The sequence below is a fragment of the Grus americana genome, chromosome 17 (assembly GCF_028858705.1).
Source record: "Grus americana isolate bGruAme1 chromosome 17, bGruAme1.mat, whole genome shotgun sequence".
Classification (NCBI taxonomy): Eukaryota; Metazoa; Chordata; class Aves; order Gruiformes; family Gruidae; genus Grus; species Grus americana.
Genome location: NC_072868.1, coordinates 16,627,750 through 16,641,426, shown reverse-complemented (window position 1 = coordinate 16,641,426; position 13,677 = coordinate 16,627,750). Strand labels below are relative to the sequence as shown.

The following is a 13,677-nucleotide window of genomic DNA, read 5'->3' as shown; positions in this document are numbered from 1 at the left end:
TGCAGCATCAGAAGACCGTTATCCCTGTCGTGGGGTTCTACCGTATTAGATTTCAGAAGATAATGCCAAGAGAGCTTTTATATTCTTGGTTTCACTCCCTACTGAGGATGGTATATCAATTAAATCAGTAAGAATTAGCTGCTTATTTTGGCACATTTATTCTGACTCTTGTTGACAGAGGAGTTTTGGAAAACAAGAAATTTTGCTACAGAATCATATTGCCGTTTTAGCCTTATAGCTCCAGGTTATTTACAGGTTTTCCATGATTCCCTGATTAACACTTATAGAAAGTATTTGAGTTTGAGGTTACTTGATAAAAAAAGCCAAACTGAAAGAAAAGATCTTCTTAGACATATACCCCAATTACTACATCCACTTTTGGAAAACAGATGCATTGTAATTAAGGCATTTGCTTAACTGTTTTAGCAGCCTAATTAGAGTGTATGGGATATGATCAAGACCCTGAGCTCTACTCTAGTCCTTCATTACAGAGGGCTATGAAGTAACCAGAACTATTGCCACTTCTAAAAGATGGGTTTAGATAAAATACACAAAGCTACAGATTCTGTATTTTGCATGCTGACTTAATAACCTGTATAACCCATAGGTTTGAAGACCTTTTTCAGAAGAAGGCAAGTCACAAACTCTACTCTACAGATGGAGCAATTAAAGCACTGAAAGAACTTGCACAAAATTACAAAGGATGGTCCCAACGGGAAGAGGCAGTATGCTTTGAACTTCTACATTATTACCTACAACAGGGTTGACCAGTTGCTGCCACTATTTAGTTAATTTCTTCCCTTGGTAATGCTGCCAACATTTTCCAAGACAAAAAAAGATTTATTCATCATCCCAAGGATGCATTGCTAAATTCACTTCATGCCTTACCTAACTTCCTGCAATACAAAAAATTAGATGTTCTATACTCTTTAAAAAGATCTAAAGGCACAAACAGAAGTTGATTTCTTACCTTGATAGATGCTTATTAAGACCCATATTAGAAACGTTTTGTATGATAACGGTCGTCCCTGGGAGGGGAAAGGAAAAAAAAAAAAGAAAAAGACAAAGCTCCATTGGGTTTTCTTTTATGAACATTCATTTATAGATCAACCCAGCAATTAATAAAAGAGAATTTGAATGTGATTTGGAAAGAAAACAAAACAAATCAACCAACCCTGAGGTACTGTCTCTTTATTCTCATTTGTCATGATGCACGAAGGAGGCTGGGGACTGTGGAAGCTCACTGCTTGCACAGCACAGCACAACCTCTTCCTTACTGCACACATGATTAATTCAATGCAAAGATGTCTCATGAGTTTAGTCATGGTACTGTGAAATATAAGATGTGTGTATACACATATATATGAATATATTAATATTATATTTCTAGACACACACACACAAATCACCATCATATTGAAGGCAGATAGGTTTTTTAAAAAGCATCTCCAGCCAACACAGCTATACCAGTACAAAACCCCCCTATGTTTAGACCAGGCCTAAGGATGGTTGGAGAATTAGTGGTTTATGACATAAGAAACAACATACAAGTGAAACCAGATGGAGACTTATTCAGGCTGTTGGAAAAACAGGCTTTGCTTCTGAGAGTATCTGTTTAACAGAACTCCTTGAGGGAAAGGATCTGTTGAAGACTCAGTCCACCCTTTCCTTCAATTAAGGAAGATGTTCCCACTCTGCATACCCCAGTTATTAAAAAAATTTCCGGGAGAAAAAAAAAAAAAGGAACCTAAACCAAGATTTACCTTCCTCATATTTCTATGGTAAATATCAAATAAACTTTTCTTTCTCTAAGAAGAAGGACCTGACTTTCATGCTAAAGCTACAAAAATGGCACAGCAACCAAACCTTTAGGTCCCTTTAGATCATCCTCAAGGCAAATTTCTATTCAAGAAACTATGTGATAACCTCCTCCCTCCACCAAATAAGCATATCCCGTCCCGCCATCCTCTTTTCTGGCTTCAGGATAGTGCCAAATCCCTGACAATTTCTCTTTCCCCTTTATTTTGGAACAAATCGGTAATATTAAATCCTTAGAATTTCCCACAGAATGGAACTTCTATTTCCCCAGCCGTTTTTAATAAATTGCATTTCATGTAGCATTCAACAACAAACTGCCAGGAAATCTGGTTGTATCCATTAATTCAAATTTGCCTTTAAAGCAATTTTGCTTGAAAATGCATGATAAAGTTCTGGATCTACTGATAATATATTTGACTTTACACATTTAGACAGCTTCAAATCAAGACAGGGATCTTGCCTTAAACCAAAACAGACAAACAAGAGTCTCCCACACCTTAAGAAGATCTTTGTAGAGCTCTGGGTACAACATTGCAACTTCAGATTTAACATCCTTGTCCAGGACTAGAGAAAACACTGGAAACATCGTGTAAATTGTGGAGTACCTGGGAAGAAGGTAGAAGACCAGTAAATAATCTACGGTGTAGATGAGCAAACAGAAATGCTAGTCTTCAGAAAGGAAACACAGTATTCTTGAAGTGCCAAATGATGTACAAATTATAAAAACTTGCAAATGGAACACACCAGAGTTTTGCATACAGGAAAAACCTACAGGATTTGCTTTTTGAATGGCTTTTGATTAGAAACACTCATACACAGAGGACTGGTTCAAGTATTGCAACTGGTGTTGAAGGGTTATTAGCAGAGCTAAGGACAGACCTATCCCCATCCCAAAATTTGCTATACAGTTCAGGCTTGATCCTGTTGCCTTGTGATGTAAATGGAGATGAATTCACTGTTTGGTTTTTAATTAAGTACTCGAAAGTCTATAAAGTCATAGGACCACAAGTGTAATCCCAGTATATTTGAGACAGGCACTGATTCCTCCGGCTAAAGAGGTTGGGCTGTCCTCCCTTTCTGACACTGTGAGGAGCCGGGCACTGCCTCTCGTTGCTGCGCAGGCACCAGAGCACAAGGACGGTCCCTCTGCTTTTCACTAGGATCGAAGGAGCGTTTCCTGGAGGGTGGCTTGCTTCTCGTGTTCCCAGTGTGACAAAGCATCCTTTTGGAAAGGCTTCCAGAAGTTCTTGTGCTGCCTCGGTGACTTTGCTCAGCGCAGAGGAGCAGAAAGGGGACGCGGATCGCGTCTGTCTTCTGAAGCAATGTTGTGAAACACGCAGAGTGGAGATGTGCATGCCTTGCATGTTAATTAGCCCAAATCTATTCATTATGCACAGGTTTTCCACACTATTAGTAAAAAGTGAGCTCTTACCCAATGATGAGAAAGCCTTGGTAGAGAGGAACTGAAGCAAAGTAAAATACTGATGAGAAAACAGCCTAGAAAAGAAAAGAAATAAGCTTTTCAGGCATTAGATACTGCAGTAAAAGTAACAGCTTAAAAATATACTCTGCTCAAACTGGAACGTACTTGCAGTGGGTTCTCCAAATTCCTGAAATGAAGACAGAAGAATGTAATATCAACCCTTTTTGTTCCTACGCAAACCTTGGATGAAAGCTGTGTTTAATAGCAAACACTGGAGAGCTGGACTTGGAAAACTTTTTGTAATGTAGTTCCACAGAAAAGAACATAAAGCGTTCCCTCCAAAGCCCACTGGTCTGATCAAAGCCATCCAGATGTTGCGAAGGCCAGGTGTGTACTTATTTATGCCTGGATGATGCCTTCACAATGTAAAGAGTTAACGCTCACTAATACAAACTCCAAAAGAGTTCAAGATTAATTTTTTTTTTTTTTTGGTCAGAAGTTATGGGATTGTTTTCTGTTCTTGTTTTTAGCTGCAGAGTAAGCTAGACTGTCCCCTGAGTTTGAACCTTCTGTCTCTATGCATCCCTCTCCAACACATTTATTCTAAAATGGGAAGAGGGCAGAACCTGCCTTCTCAAGAATATCAAGTATTTTATTTAAAAAAGACTTAGTATTTTTAAGGAATATATCAGTACATTATGACGTGGAAACGCAACTCCTAAAGAGTAACCTCTGTCCTGAACTGTAACTTTCACTCAAGTCATCACAGCTAAGAACAGAATTTGGCTCACAAACTCTGAAAAATCTCTTTCAACTCTCCCTGCCAACTGGCAATTGCATTTTCGTTACGCTGAGGCTCGGCGCACACGAACAATGTAAATGTTGCGAATATGAAATCTGTTGCTAAGGTTCCCTTTGAAACAGAGAGGAACAGACAGCCTCCACGTTGCTGCAGCGAGCTGCTGAGCACTTGGGAAGGTTAACACGTGCTGCAGCAGCCTTTGCGGCACGGCTCCTGCGACCGCTCCACAGCACGCCCGACCGAGCGTCGGTAACCTCCTCGGGGTCTGAGCCAGGTCCTCCTCAGCTGCGTAACGCTGGTCTCCCTATTTGAAGGCCTTGCTTCAAACACACCTGAAAAGACGCAAACCTACTCAGCAGAGACCTTCCTGAGTAGCAGTGCCCTGGTTCAGGCTTTCAGTACTTCCTGGCATTACTAAATGACAGCAAGACATGCTGCATCACAGCAGCGTTTTCTAAGGTAGAATATTGTTTGTGCAGTTTTGGAGAAGTTGCTGATGTTTGTCCAGGAACTTTCTTATGTGTTTTCATACCCAAGTAACAACTTCAAGTTCCAAACCATGACAATTTTCAGGAGAAGAAATAGTTGCATCCAAGATGAAATGCAGACCCTCTACTTTTTGATTTTGCTTTTTCACCGCTCTGTTGGAAAAGCCCTCACGACAGTCCATTTACCTGCATTGTACTGATGCACAAGCTCCTGTGGATTACAAACTGACTGAGAGCTGCAGACCGTTTGTAACTGTTCCTTCCATGCACCATTAATAAACGACCCAGATGTTTAAACTGAGTGATAGAGAAATCAGCTGCAAGTGATGCCTGTTTTCCTTCCTGTATACAACAGCAAGTAAAAGCATAATGAGATCATTTCATTATTGGAAACAAAGAAATATCGTATTATTATTTAGTTATCATTGACAGAATTTCCAAGAAAATTTGCAATACATTAGGTGGGGGAGAGTATTACCTCAGTACTTCTGCCTTCCACCGTGGCTTTTAAGCAAAGAGCAAAAATATGAGGAGAATTCCCATTTGAACCCTGTCCTCCTATTCCAAGCAATCCTCTGAATTATGATTCACAACATGCATGTTAACGTGGCACTCACATCGAGTCAGTTTTGAACACAAATTTTCAGTCTCAAAAGTTCACTCAATTTTAATGTTTTGGCTCACTGCAAGCAGAGCCTTCCCACTGCCGCCAAACCCAGTCTTGGTGCTCCAAGCAGCTCCATATGCCGGAACCAGAGCTCTAACCCAGATCTTGCTTTCTAAACTAATATAACCAGTTTTTAATCGTACATGTAGGGTGTATGTTATCAGAGTAACTACAACTCCAGCATTTGGAGCATCTACGTGTGATTAAAAACCCCAAAACTAACCACAATGGTCCAAATTCAGGGAATCTGCCAAGAACCAAATAATGAATTTGAACTCTATTTAAAGAGTAGTCTCCTTTCCAGACAAGTTATCTTCCACGATAAGGCTAGGGGTCTGATGATTATTCTGGTGGAAGCTTCTTGCTTTCTTGCGCAAATTTCTGAAGATTCATTTAAGAGTTGCAGACTAGCTTCTGAGTTGCCATAGAAAGTCTTATTAAACATGAGGTAATCTCACCTTTCCTTCAACTCCAACCCCACAGTCAGCCTCCTGAATCATGCTAACATCATTCCCTCCATCACCTGCAGGTCAGAGCACAGGGAAACGACACTGTAGTTAAGCAAGAGAGGCAACTTGCAACCCCACTAAAGGCATCTCCACCAGACCGCAGTACTAGAAGAAACACTGAACCTTATCAAGAACAGCAGGATTTTAAATATCATTTGGGAATTTAAATTCTTTCAGAATTTTTTTTATAGATGCACAGGAATTCAAGGCCACTGATCATTTTATGACTTTTAAGTGTCCCATTACAGCTACAAACCTGAAATAAAGCTCACAGGTTAACAACGGCACTTCATCCGATCGTGTTCAAGCTCTGTTTTGCAAAGATACCACCCCAAATATTTATGAGTGGTTTGTCATTGAAGTTCCCATATGCAAAAGTTCATCTTGGCAATCATCCCACAAAAACACTGTTCCCTATCTCAGCATTTCCAGGTGTTACGAGATGACACCAGATTGCTCACTCAAAAACCAAAGACACCATCCTACGTGGTCGCTCCTCCCTAACTGGTCCCTTACCTACGGCACAGGTGAGTTTGCCCGTCCTCTCCTGCAGCAATCGCACGATCTGGGCCTTCTGCGTCGGAGCGCATCTGCAGCACACGACGGCAGGGCACTGGCACGCCAGCTCCATGAACTCATACTCATAGTATTTCAGACACACCTAATTTACAGAGATCAGAAGCGTCACTGGTGTTTGTCCTATGAAAGTTTCTTTTAAAAACAAAAATAAAATCCTAATTCAGCCGCAGTGTTTTGGCTGTTCCTGAACAGCCCGAGGCGTTTGGAGCCTACCTCCAGCGAGTCGCCAGAAATAACAAGAGCGCAGTCGTGTTTCCGGCGGAAGGCGTTCAGCTCTAGATGGGCTTCTCCACGGTTAGTCACCTGGGGAAAGAGATGGCAAGTGAGGAAGGGTTTGCTTCACTGGGGTGAAAAAACAAACAAGTCTCAGAGGGAGCAAAAGTAATACGGACGGGTAGCACATCGAGTTATTTGGAGCACAGAGTCAGATAAACCAAAGCTCAGGGAACAGACAGCTGGGTCAAAAGAATAAAAATATTCTGGGTCTGCTGCTGGAAAGCAGTTGCGATCCCAGCACTCCTCCTGTCCCAGAACTTGGGGTCCCGAACAAGTCTTGAGAGAGGGGTATGCGGGTGTCACTCACTAGTCTGAATATATGGATGTCCTGTGTCCGTGTCACCAAATGTGCGTTCTTGGCTGTACACGTGGCTGTCTCTAACTTATCCCCTGTCAGCATCCACACCTGGAATCCAAATAATTAGTGGATTAAACCCAAAACTTAACAACCATGTCTGCAGGACATCTAGAAGTACCACCTGCCAGTTCAGGCATATAAAAGGACTGTTAGAATATATATACAAATTATTTTTCCCTATTTTAAAACATACAAGAAAATTCTCACGGATGAAAGAAAAAGCTTTTAAAAAGAAGCTGAAATGCAAAAGAACTTACAAACTATGTATAACATTTTTCCCACCTGCAATATGTCAAGATTCTGCTGATAAACCCACAAAACACAAGCTAAAGAATGTGTATGCGTGTGTTAATGTGTCCCACCCCAGCTATTTCTCGCAGCTGAAATAAACGGGCCTTGCTGCAGAAAGATCCCTCATGGCCCTGCCTGAAATATGGATGATGCAACTGGGGTTAGCTCACTGCTGATGTGTGCGTCTGGAACGGACTAAGTCGGTTGGTTGGCGCTTTTTTTTTTTTTTAAGAGGGTTTTTTTTTTTAAATATACACTGCTCCTTTTATTTTGTGCTGGTGAGGGGGGGCATTAGAAAGCAATGTCAGCAGCGATACCCTGTTATCATCTGGCAGGGAATTTCCTCACAGTGTAAATGTAACAGAGTTTGTTTTGTTTCTTCCACTGGTGTTTTTATTCTTTCAAGACACCGCCCAAGAATAGTTAATGAAACTTTTAAAAAAACCCCAAAACACACACAAAGACTCACTTATTTGTTTAATAATCTGAGGTTGGAAAAAGATTTGATCTTAACAAGATGGTCCCTGTAATGAATTACAAGACTGCCTTCACTCCCGATTTACTTCTCGCATGCAATACCCTAACGAACATACCATTGCAAGGAGTGCTCAGAAGTGCCGCGCTCGCTGTGTAACGACACACTCCACACCCTGACGCTGACTCCAGCCAAGGTGCAGAGCAAAAATGAAACCGCTTTGGAATAACTGTTCGGGACTACGCCACGCCGCAGGGGGAGAAAGCCAGTGCTGCCGAGGAGCTTTGTCTGATTCTGCTCATCTCACCTCTCTGCTGAAGTCCCTGCTGTTCACAGCGATGGCTCCGAGCAGAAAGCACTTTTGGATGCCTGTCCCAAGCCTTGAATCCCACTTCCTACCTAAACCCCAAACACACAGCCCTGCTTTGCACTCCCAGCACGGCTCAAGACTTTTACTCACTTTGTTACTTAAAGCAGAGAAACCACAACCAGAACCTTTTACCTACTTTTCTTGCCCAAATCTGAATGTTTAGTCCAATTTTTTTTTTTCTTTTGCAAGTCTGGAATCTGACTGACAAGTTTTCAGAGAGAAATTAAGGAGGCATCACACCGGTTCCCTCACTGCTGAGCACAGCTCAGGCCGTAGGTGTCTGAGTTTTAGATGCTGGAGCCCAGAACGCTGGGGGGGGGGGGGGGGGCAGGAAAAAAAGTGTCCAGTCCCTGATTCTCTTGGCTCAGACCCCCTCTGGTGGCTACTGAAAACACGTATATTCACAGCCCAGCGCTTCAACCCCAGCACGGCAGGCTGCGCACCAGAGACCAAACACAGCCAAACTGGTCTTGTTTCCTGCAACCATCTCAAAGAAAGAAAAGTCTCCCGTAGCCACCCTTCTGCCTACGCACTCGCTTTCTCTGCAGAAGGAGCCAGAGCATGTTAGGGGAAAAAAAAGCGCAAAAGGTGACATGCTTTCACTGTTTGTTTAACGTACACTGCTTCCAGCAGGTTCTGTTCCCAAAGCGATGTTTCAAATGCATTGGTCAGACAGTGCCACATACTCCAGAGGGTCTAGGTGTTCCTGCTAGGAGTAACATTAGGTTAGGCAGACCTTAATGCCAGCATTTCTCAGCGTCTCCAGGGTGGGTCTGACGTCCGTCTGCAGCTGATCCTCCACGCCGGTGAGACACAGCAGCTCCATCTCCATTTCCAGGCTCTCGATGACAGTGGCTACCTTCAGGGAGCGGTCGTGCACGCTCAGCTTCGCCTGGACGTAGCGTGCCTGAAGACGGAGCAGACACAGTCACAGTCACTCACACAGCCAGCCTGCATTTGGGTGGATTAACCAGCACCAGGGTTAACCAGTTAACCTCCCTCTGTTAACTGTCCTTCAGGGATGCCACCTGTAATGGCTTGCGAACACAAGGTGTGTGTTACAGAATAAGGCGGAAAGTATTTTGGGAAGTTTCTGTCGTTTTGTCCCTGCCCTGCGTGCAGCGCATCCCCGTGCACACGAATGCACAGCAGCTGCTGAAGTGACACCTGCAGAAAGCCTGGAGCCGACTCCCTCCCACCGCGGGTCCAACCACGGCTCCTGCGACGAAGCAACGAGGGCAAGAGAGAATCCTAAACATCTCCACCCTCTCATCTCCGCATTTAACTAAACAGTTTTCTGCGTTTTGCCTGCCTGGGGTAAGCAAATTAGCGCTGTGCGTAGGGACTCATTTAACAAACCCCACGCATGAAGCCTGGGTTTCCATGAAGCCTGGCTGGGTTATATTCTGGTTGTTTGTAGTTTCCCTGGATGTTGGAATGCAACAATGAAAATTAAAAGCCAACACATTTCCCCACACAAATGCGATTTGTCTGACAAATGATGAATATTTGCAGAATTTCTAACTGCAAAAGACTGTAAGGCAGGATTCGGGAACTGCTTTGGAGGGTCCTGGCTGGGATCCAGTTTCATACATACCACTTTAAAAGCCACTTTGATTAAAAGAACAGCAAGACATTGAAGAACGACAGTTCTAGCAGAAGTAGAGATGAGAGGCAGCATTATCACTAGAGGTCTGTGAGAATCACTTCAGTGATTGTTTGTTTAAAAACAAAGAAAAAAACCAAACAAAAACTTACTTCAAAGTCTTGATACTGCTCTTCTGTCAGAGACTTCTTGGCTACGACTAGAACCCTCAGGCCTTCCCGAGCCATGTTACCACACTGGAAAGAAGTATCACGTTGTAAACCATAAACGACATCTCAAGTAAGATGATTTATGCACAGCATTGCAGAGATGGCAATGTAAGATAGCAGGTTAAGAAAATAATCATCCCATTTGAGCAACCCCAGTAAGTCTATAACATCTGATAAAGTGCATGATAAACTCAAGAGGAAAAAAGATCTGCAATGGTTTGTAATCTATCCCAGTGATCAGAAACAAAAATGTCCTCTCTGCTGTATCAGTGTGGCGAAAACAACCCCACTGATCTCATTTTCTCTGTCTCTAAGTAAAAGGACACAGGCCTTGGATTTGAAGACTTGGCATCTTTGGCCATAAACTCATTAAATAAGACCAAGGTGGTGTTTCTCTGAACATCAGGGGTTGGGGAGAATCAGTAACTGAAGCTATTGCTATAAACTCTGTGTCATCATCACTACTAACCTGACAAACATATCCCAGTACAAAGCTGCCAACTGTGGCTTTGAAATGAGATCTTTCAGTCTAAAATAAATCCAAGCACAGGATGAAGCCCAGGACAAAACTGGTGATCCTGAGTGGCAATCAATTTTGAGCAAAATCCATTTTATTTACAAGACTTATTCTGCATGAAACTTGTTGAACTCGCCACCTGACTTCCTTGTTAATGCATGTATCTTTGGCTGAAGACTAATCCAGTGCATTGCCAAGATCAGTGACCTTCTGGCTCGCAGGTGTTTTAGGAATTGTGTCCCCTCTGCCACCTTGACAAGCTTTGCCATGTGTTGCCCTGGGAGAAGAAAAGCACTCTCATGAGAAACCCTCTGTACGGAGGAGAGACGGCCCCATACCTCCTCTTCCAGCCAGTCGTTGTACTGCACGATCCCGGCCATCACCACATCAGCCCCCTTCATGTAGAAGGTGATCTCTCCTGTTGATTCATCCTGCAGATAAGAAACAGAAGAGTCTAAGCTGGGCCAACATCAGCATATTTGGAGTGGCCTCAGCAAGCTAAGCGATGAGTTTTCTGCACATCCGTCACAAAAATGTCTGTGCTGGGTTAGGCTGAAGGTCCATCTGGCTCAGCATCTTGTCTCGGGGCCAGAAGGAGATGCTTATTCAATTGCAACTCGGCTACTCACAGCAGGAAAAAGGCTTCAGACAAGGATGATCAGCTTTTTAATCAGCAACGTGGGATCTCCATGCAGACACCTCTCAGTCCCGACTGCGTGTGCCTTTGGAATAACCTCTAACCCTCACCCTGAAAATTTATTTCATACTTACTTGAAACAATAAAACAGATGCATGAAGTTTACCGGAGTAAAAATCATTGTAATTTACCCCCCCGTTACATTATATGGCATAAGCATAATTAAAGTTTATGCTTGCCACAGAAAGGTTAGATTGCTGCCTGCCTTATCTGATACAAGCAATTTGTAAGCTGCGAGCACAGCATATTTACATTACCACAAATTAAAAAATCCCTTCTAACCAGGCAGATACCTAAGGAGGTCACAGCTATTAGTATTACAAGCTAATGGAAACCCTGGCAATTTCCTCAAAGGAGACAAAACAATGAGTAAGGAACAAGCTGCTCTGTAAACCAAGATAGCCACCAGGGATAGGAAGAAAATAAACTTAACACGCAAAACCAAAAAGCCCAGGAAGGCCTGGAAATAGAGCTATGGACGAAGGGGGGAAAGTACTTCAGGAAAACCAGAAATGAAAGAAAAGCACAATGGGCACTTTTTAATACGCACATCAACCTGTTCTGCAGTTACACAAACTAGAGGTTCTCGCACCTGAAGTGTTGAGTCAGTAGGCAAAAGCCTTATGTCCTGCGGCACTGGCAAAAGAGAATTTACTTCCACAGAAGAAAAAAACCCAAAACCCAAAAAAGCAGCACCTGATGTGGATACTAAAAATGCAAAGAAGATAAATAAGTAGTTTTGCTAGGGAAATTAAGAAGTAGCCAAGGATAATGAAGCTGCTTTACTGAGCACTTTTGCCAAGGTCATTAAGATTTTCACAAGGAAGTCTTATAATTAAGTTTAAGCAGGTTTTTCGATGTCCTGAAACGTCCAGCCTTCATAGACCAATAGCCACATATCCCACATCCCCAAAGCAAAATCCGTATCACTCTACCAAAACAACTAGAATCTGCTTAAATAAAACACAATGCTTTTGGCAGTAGCCAAAGGTAAAGGTTTATCTATTAAATTATTTGATTAAAAAGTGTCTAACAACATCTCTGTAGGAAACTGAATAAAGACTCCGCTTCCCGTGCTGCAGAACTGGCTTAAGATAGTTTAGATTTTTTGTCCAATATAAATACTGTATCAGCTATCTCCTTGCATTAGTCATTTCCTCTCACCGAGTTCAATAGGAGGTTAGTGCGTTCTCATATTATGGTAAGATCACACTATAAATCTACACAGAGATTTGCCAGTTATATTGTTTTGGAGACGCATCTTTTTCCACCGTGGTCTGACTCTGGCCACAGTTCAAAGGCTTCTTTCAATTCCAGATATGACAATAGCACTATCTTTGCTTTACAACAAAGATCATTCCACATGGGTAAGGGGAAAAATAATGCAAAGAAAAAGAAGAATGGAAAATATTGTGGTCAAACAAACAGGCCTTCTTTCAAGAAGACAAGTCAGCAAACAGTGAAGGCTGGCTGCTTTGGTAGAACAAGACTTCTTAGAACTGAAATAATCAGCTACAGAAATGACAGTTGATCACAAGTAAACAAGCAGATATTGCAAAAATATCCCAAACGAGGCAACATCTGCTACTTGTTTTCAATATTAACTACTACTTCATTTACTAAAAGTTATGTATTGACGATCTTATAATAGGAGCCAGAGCAGACAGGACCAGCAGGGGAGATGGGCGTCTGCCAAGGGCTTTGGTACGCGCGTCGCTGGGCTGGACGCACGAATCTCTTGCTCAAACTCCACACCCGGATCGTACGGGAAGCCTGGCAAGACGATCGCCATGGTAGTTTATAGAAGGGGCAGTATCTGTATAGTTGAGCAGAACATACTACCATCCGAATTCTACTCGCTACCACCCCGAGTGCAGTTTCATTCTGCAGCTTCTCCCTCCCTCCCCAGCTGCTCACGGCGGCTGTTGTCTTCTGGATACCTCACGCGACCTTCCCTCCCCTGATTGCCATTTTTTAAACCAGCAGCACCGTTTTAGAAGATACACTGAAGAGGTAAACACCTTGCAAGTTGTGAATCAAAACCAAATGGAGTGCCTACACATACATACATGTACATTTAATAAAAGTTTATTTGACAACTACCTATTTATAAACTTTTCTTTTTTTTAATGAAAAAGAAAACCCTGCTTGAAGATATTATTTTGGAGTATACTGGAACACGGCAAATTACCCAGGTAGCCAGCATCTGCTATGCAAAACCTACTTCTGTGCAGGGTACACAGGGAGCTGATTTTGGTGCCTAAGCAGCAGCTAAGGCTGCAAAATGAAGACGCTCAATTAACGAGCACAACAGAGGGGCCGATGCTTCCATTAACAGTATTTATCATCAGGATCTGGGCCTGACATTGCTCTCACTGACCACAAGTGGGAGTTCTGCTGGTTTTAGCAGCAGTGATATTCTAAATACAGAAATGGAAAACAGAAATCGTTGTTTTCCTAAAGGGAAGAAATACAGATAATAGATAATTTAAAAGGAATAAGCTTCAAATCAAAGAGAAAAAAAAAAAAAAGAGGACTGCTTTCCACTTGGATGAGAAAATTTCAGAGCATCCACTTCTCTGCTGAGTATCT

General features: G+C 42.5%; 1 protein-coding gene across 1 annotated transcript in view; it reads right to left on the bottom strand.

Annotated features, from left to right (window-relative positions):
• ATP9A (ATPase phospholipid transporting 9A (putative)) overlaps positions 1-13,677 on the bottom strand; it is a 63,808-nt gene that overhangs the window by 6,855 nt on the left and 43,276 nt on the right. Inside the window, exons 16-26 of the mRNA XM_054845358.1 lie at positions 10,727-10,819; positions 9,815-9,898; positions 8,793-8,963; positions 6,870-6,968; positions 6,500-6,589; positions 6,224-6,368; positions 5,657-5,721; positions 4,718-4,873; positions 3,251-3,315; positions 2,315-2,423; positions 971-1,028 (exon numbers count right to left, since the gene is read on the bottom strand). Coding sequence (XP_054701333.1) covers positions 971-1,028; positions 2,315-2,423; positions 3,251-3,315; positions 4,718-4,873; positions 5,657-5,721; positions 6,224-6,368; positions 6,500-6,589; positions 6,870-6,968; positions 8,793-8,963; positions 9,815-9,898; positions 10,727-10,819 — 1,135 coding nt within the window. The remainder of the gene's footprint in view (positions 1-970; positions 1,029-2,314; positions 2,424-3,250; positions 3,316-4,717; positions 4,874-5,656; positions 5,722-6,223; positions 6,369-6,499; positions 6,590-6,869; positions 6,969-8,792; positions 8,964-9,814; positions 9,899-10,726; positions 10,820-13,677) is intronic.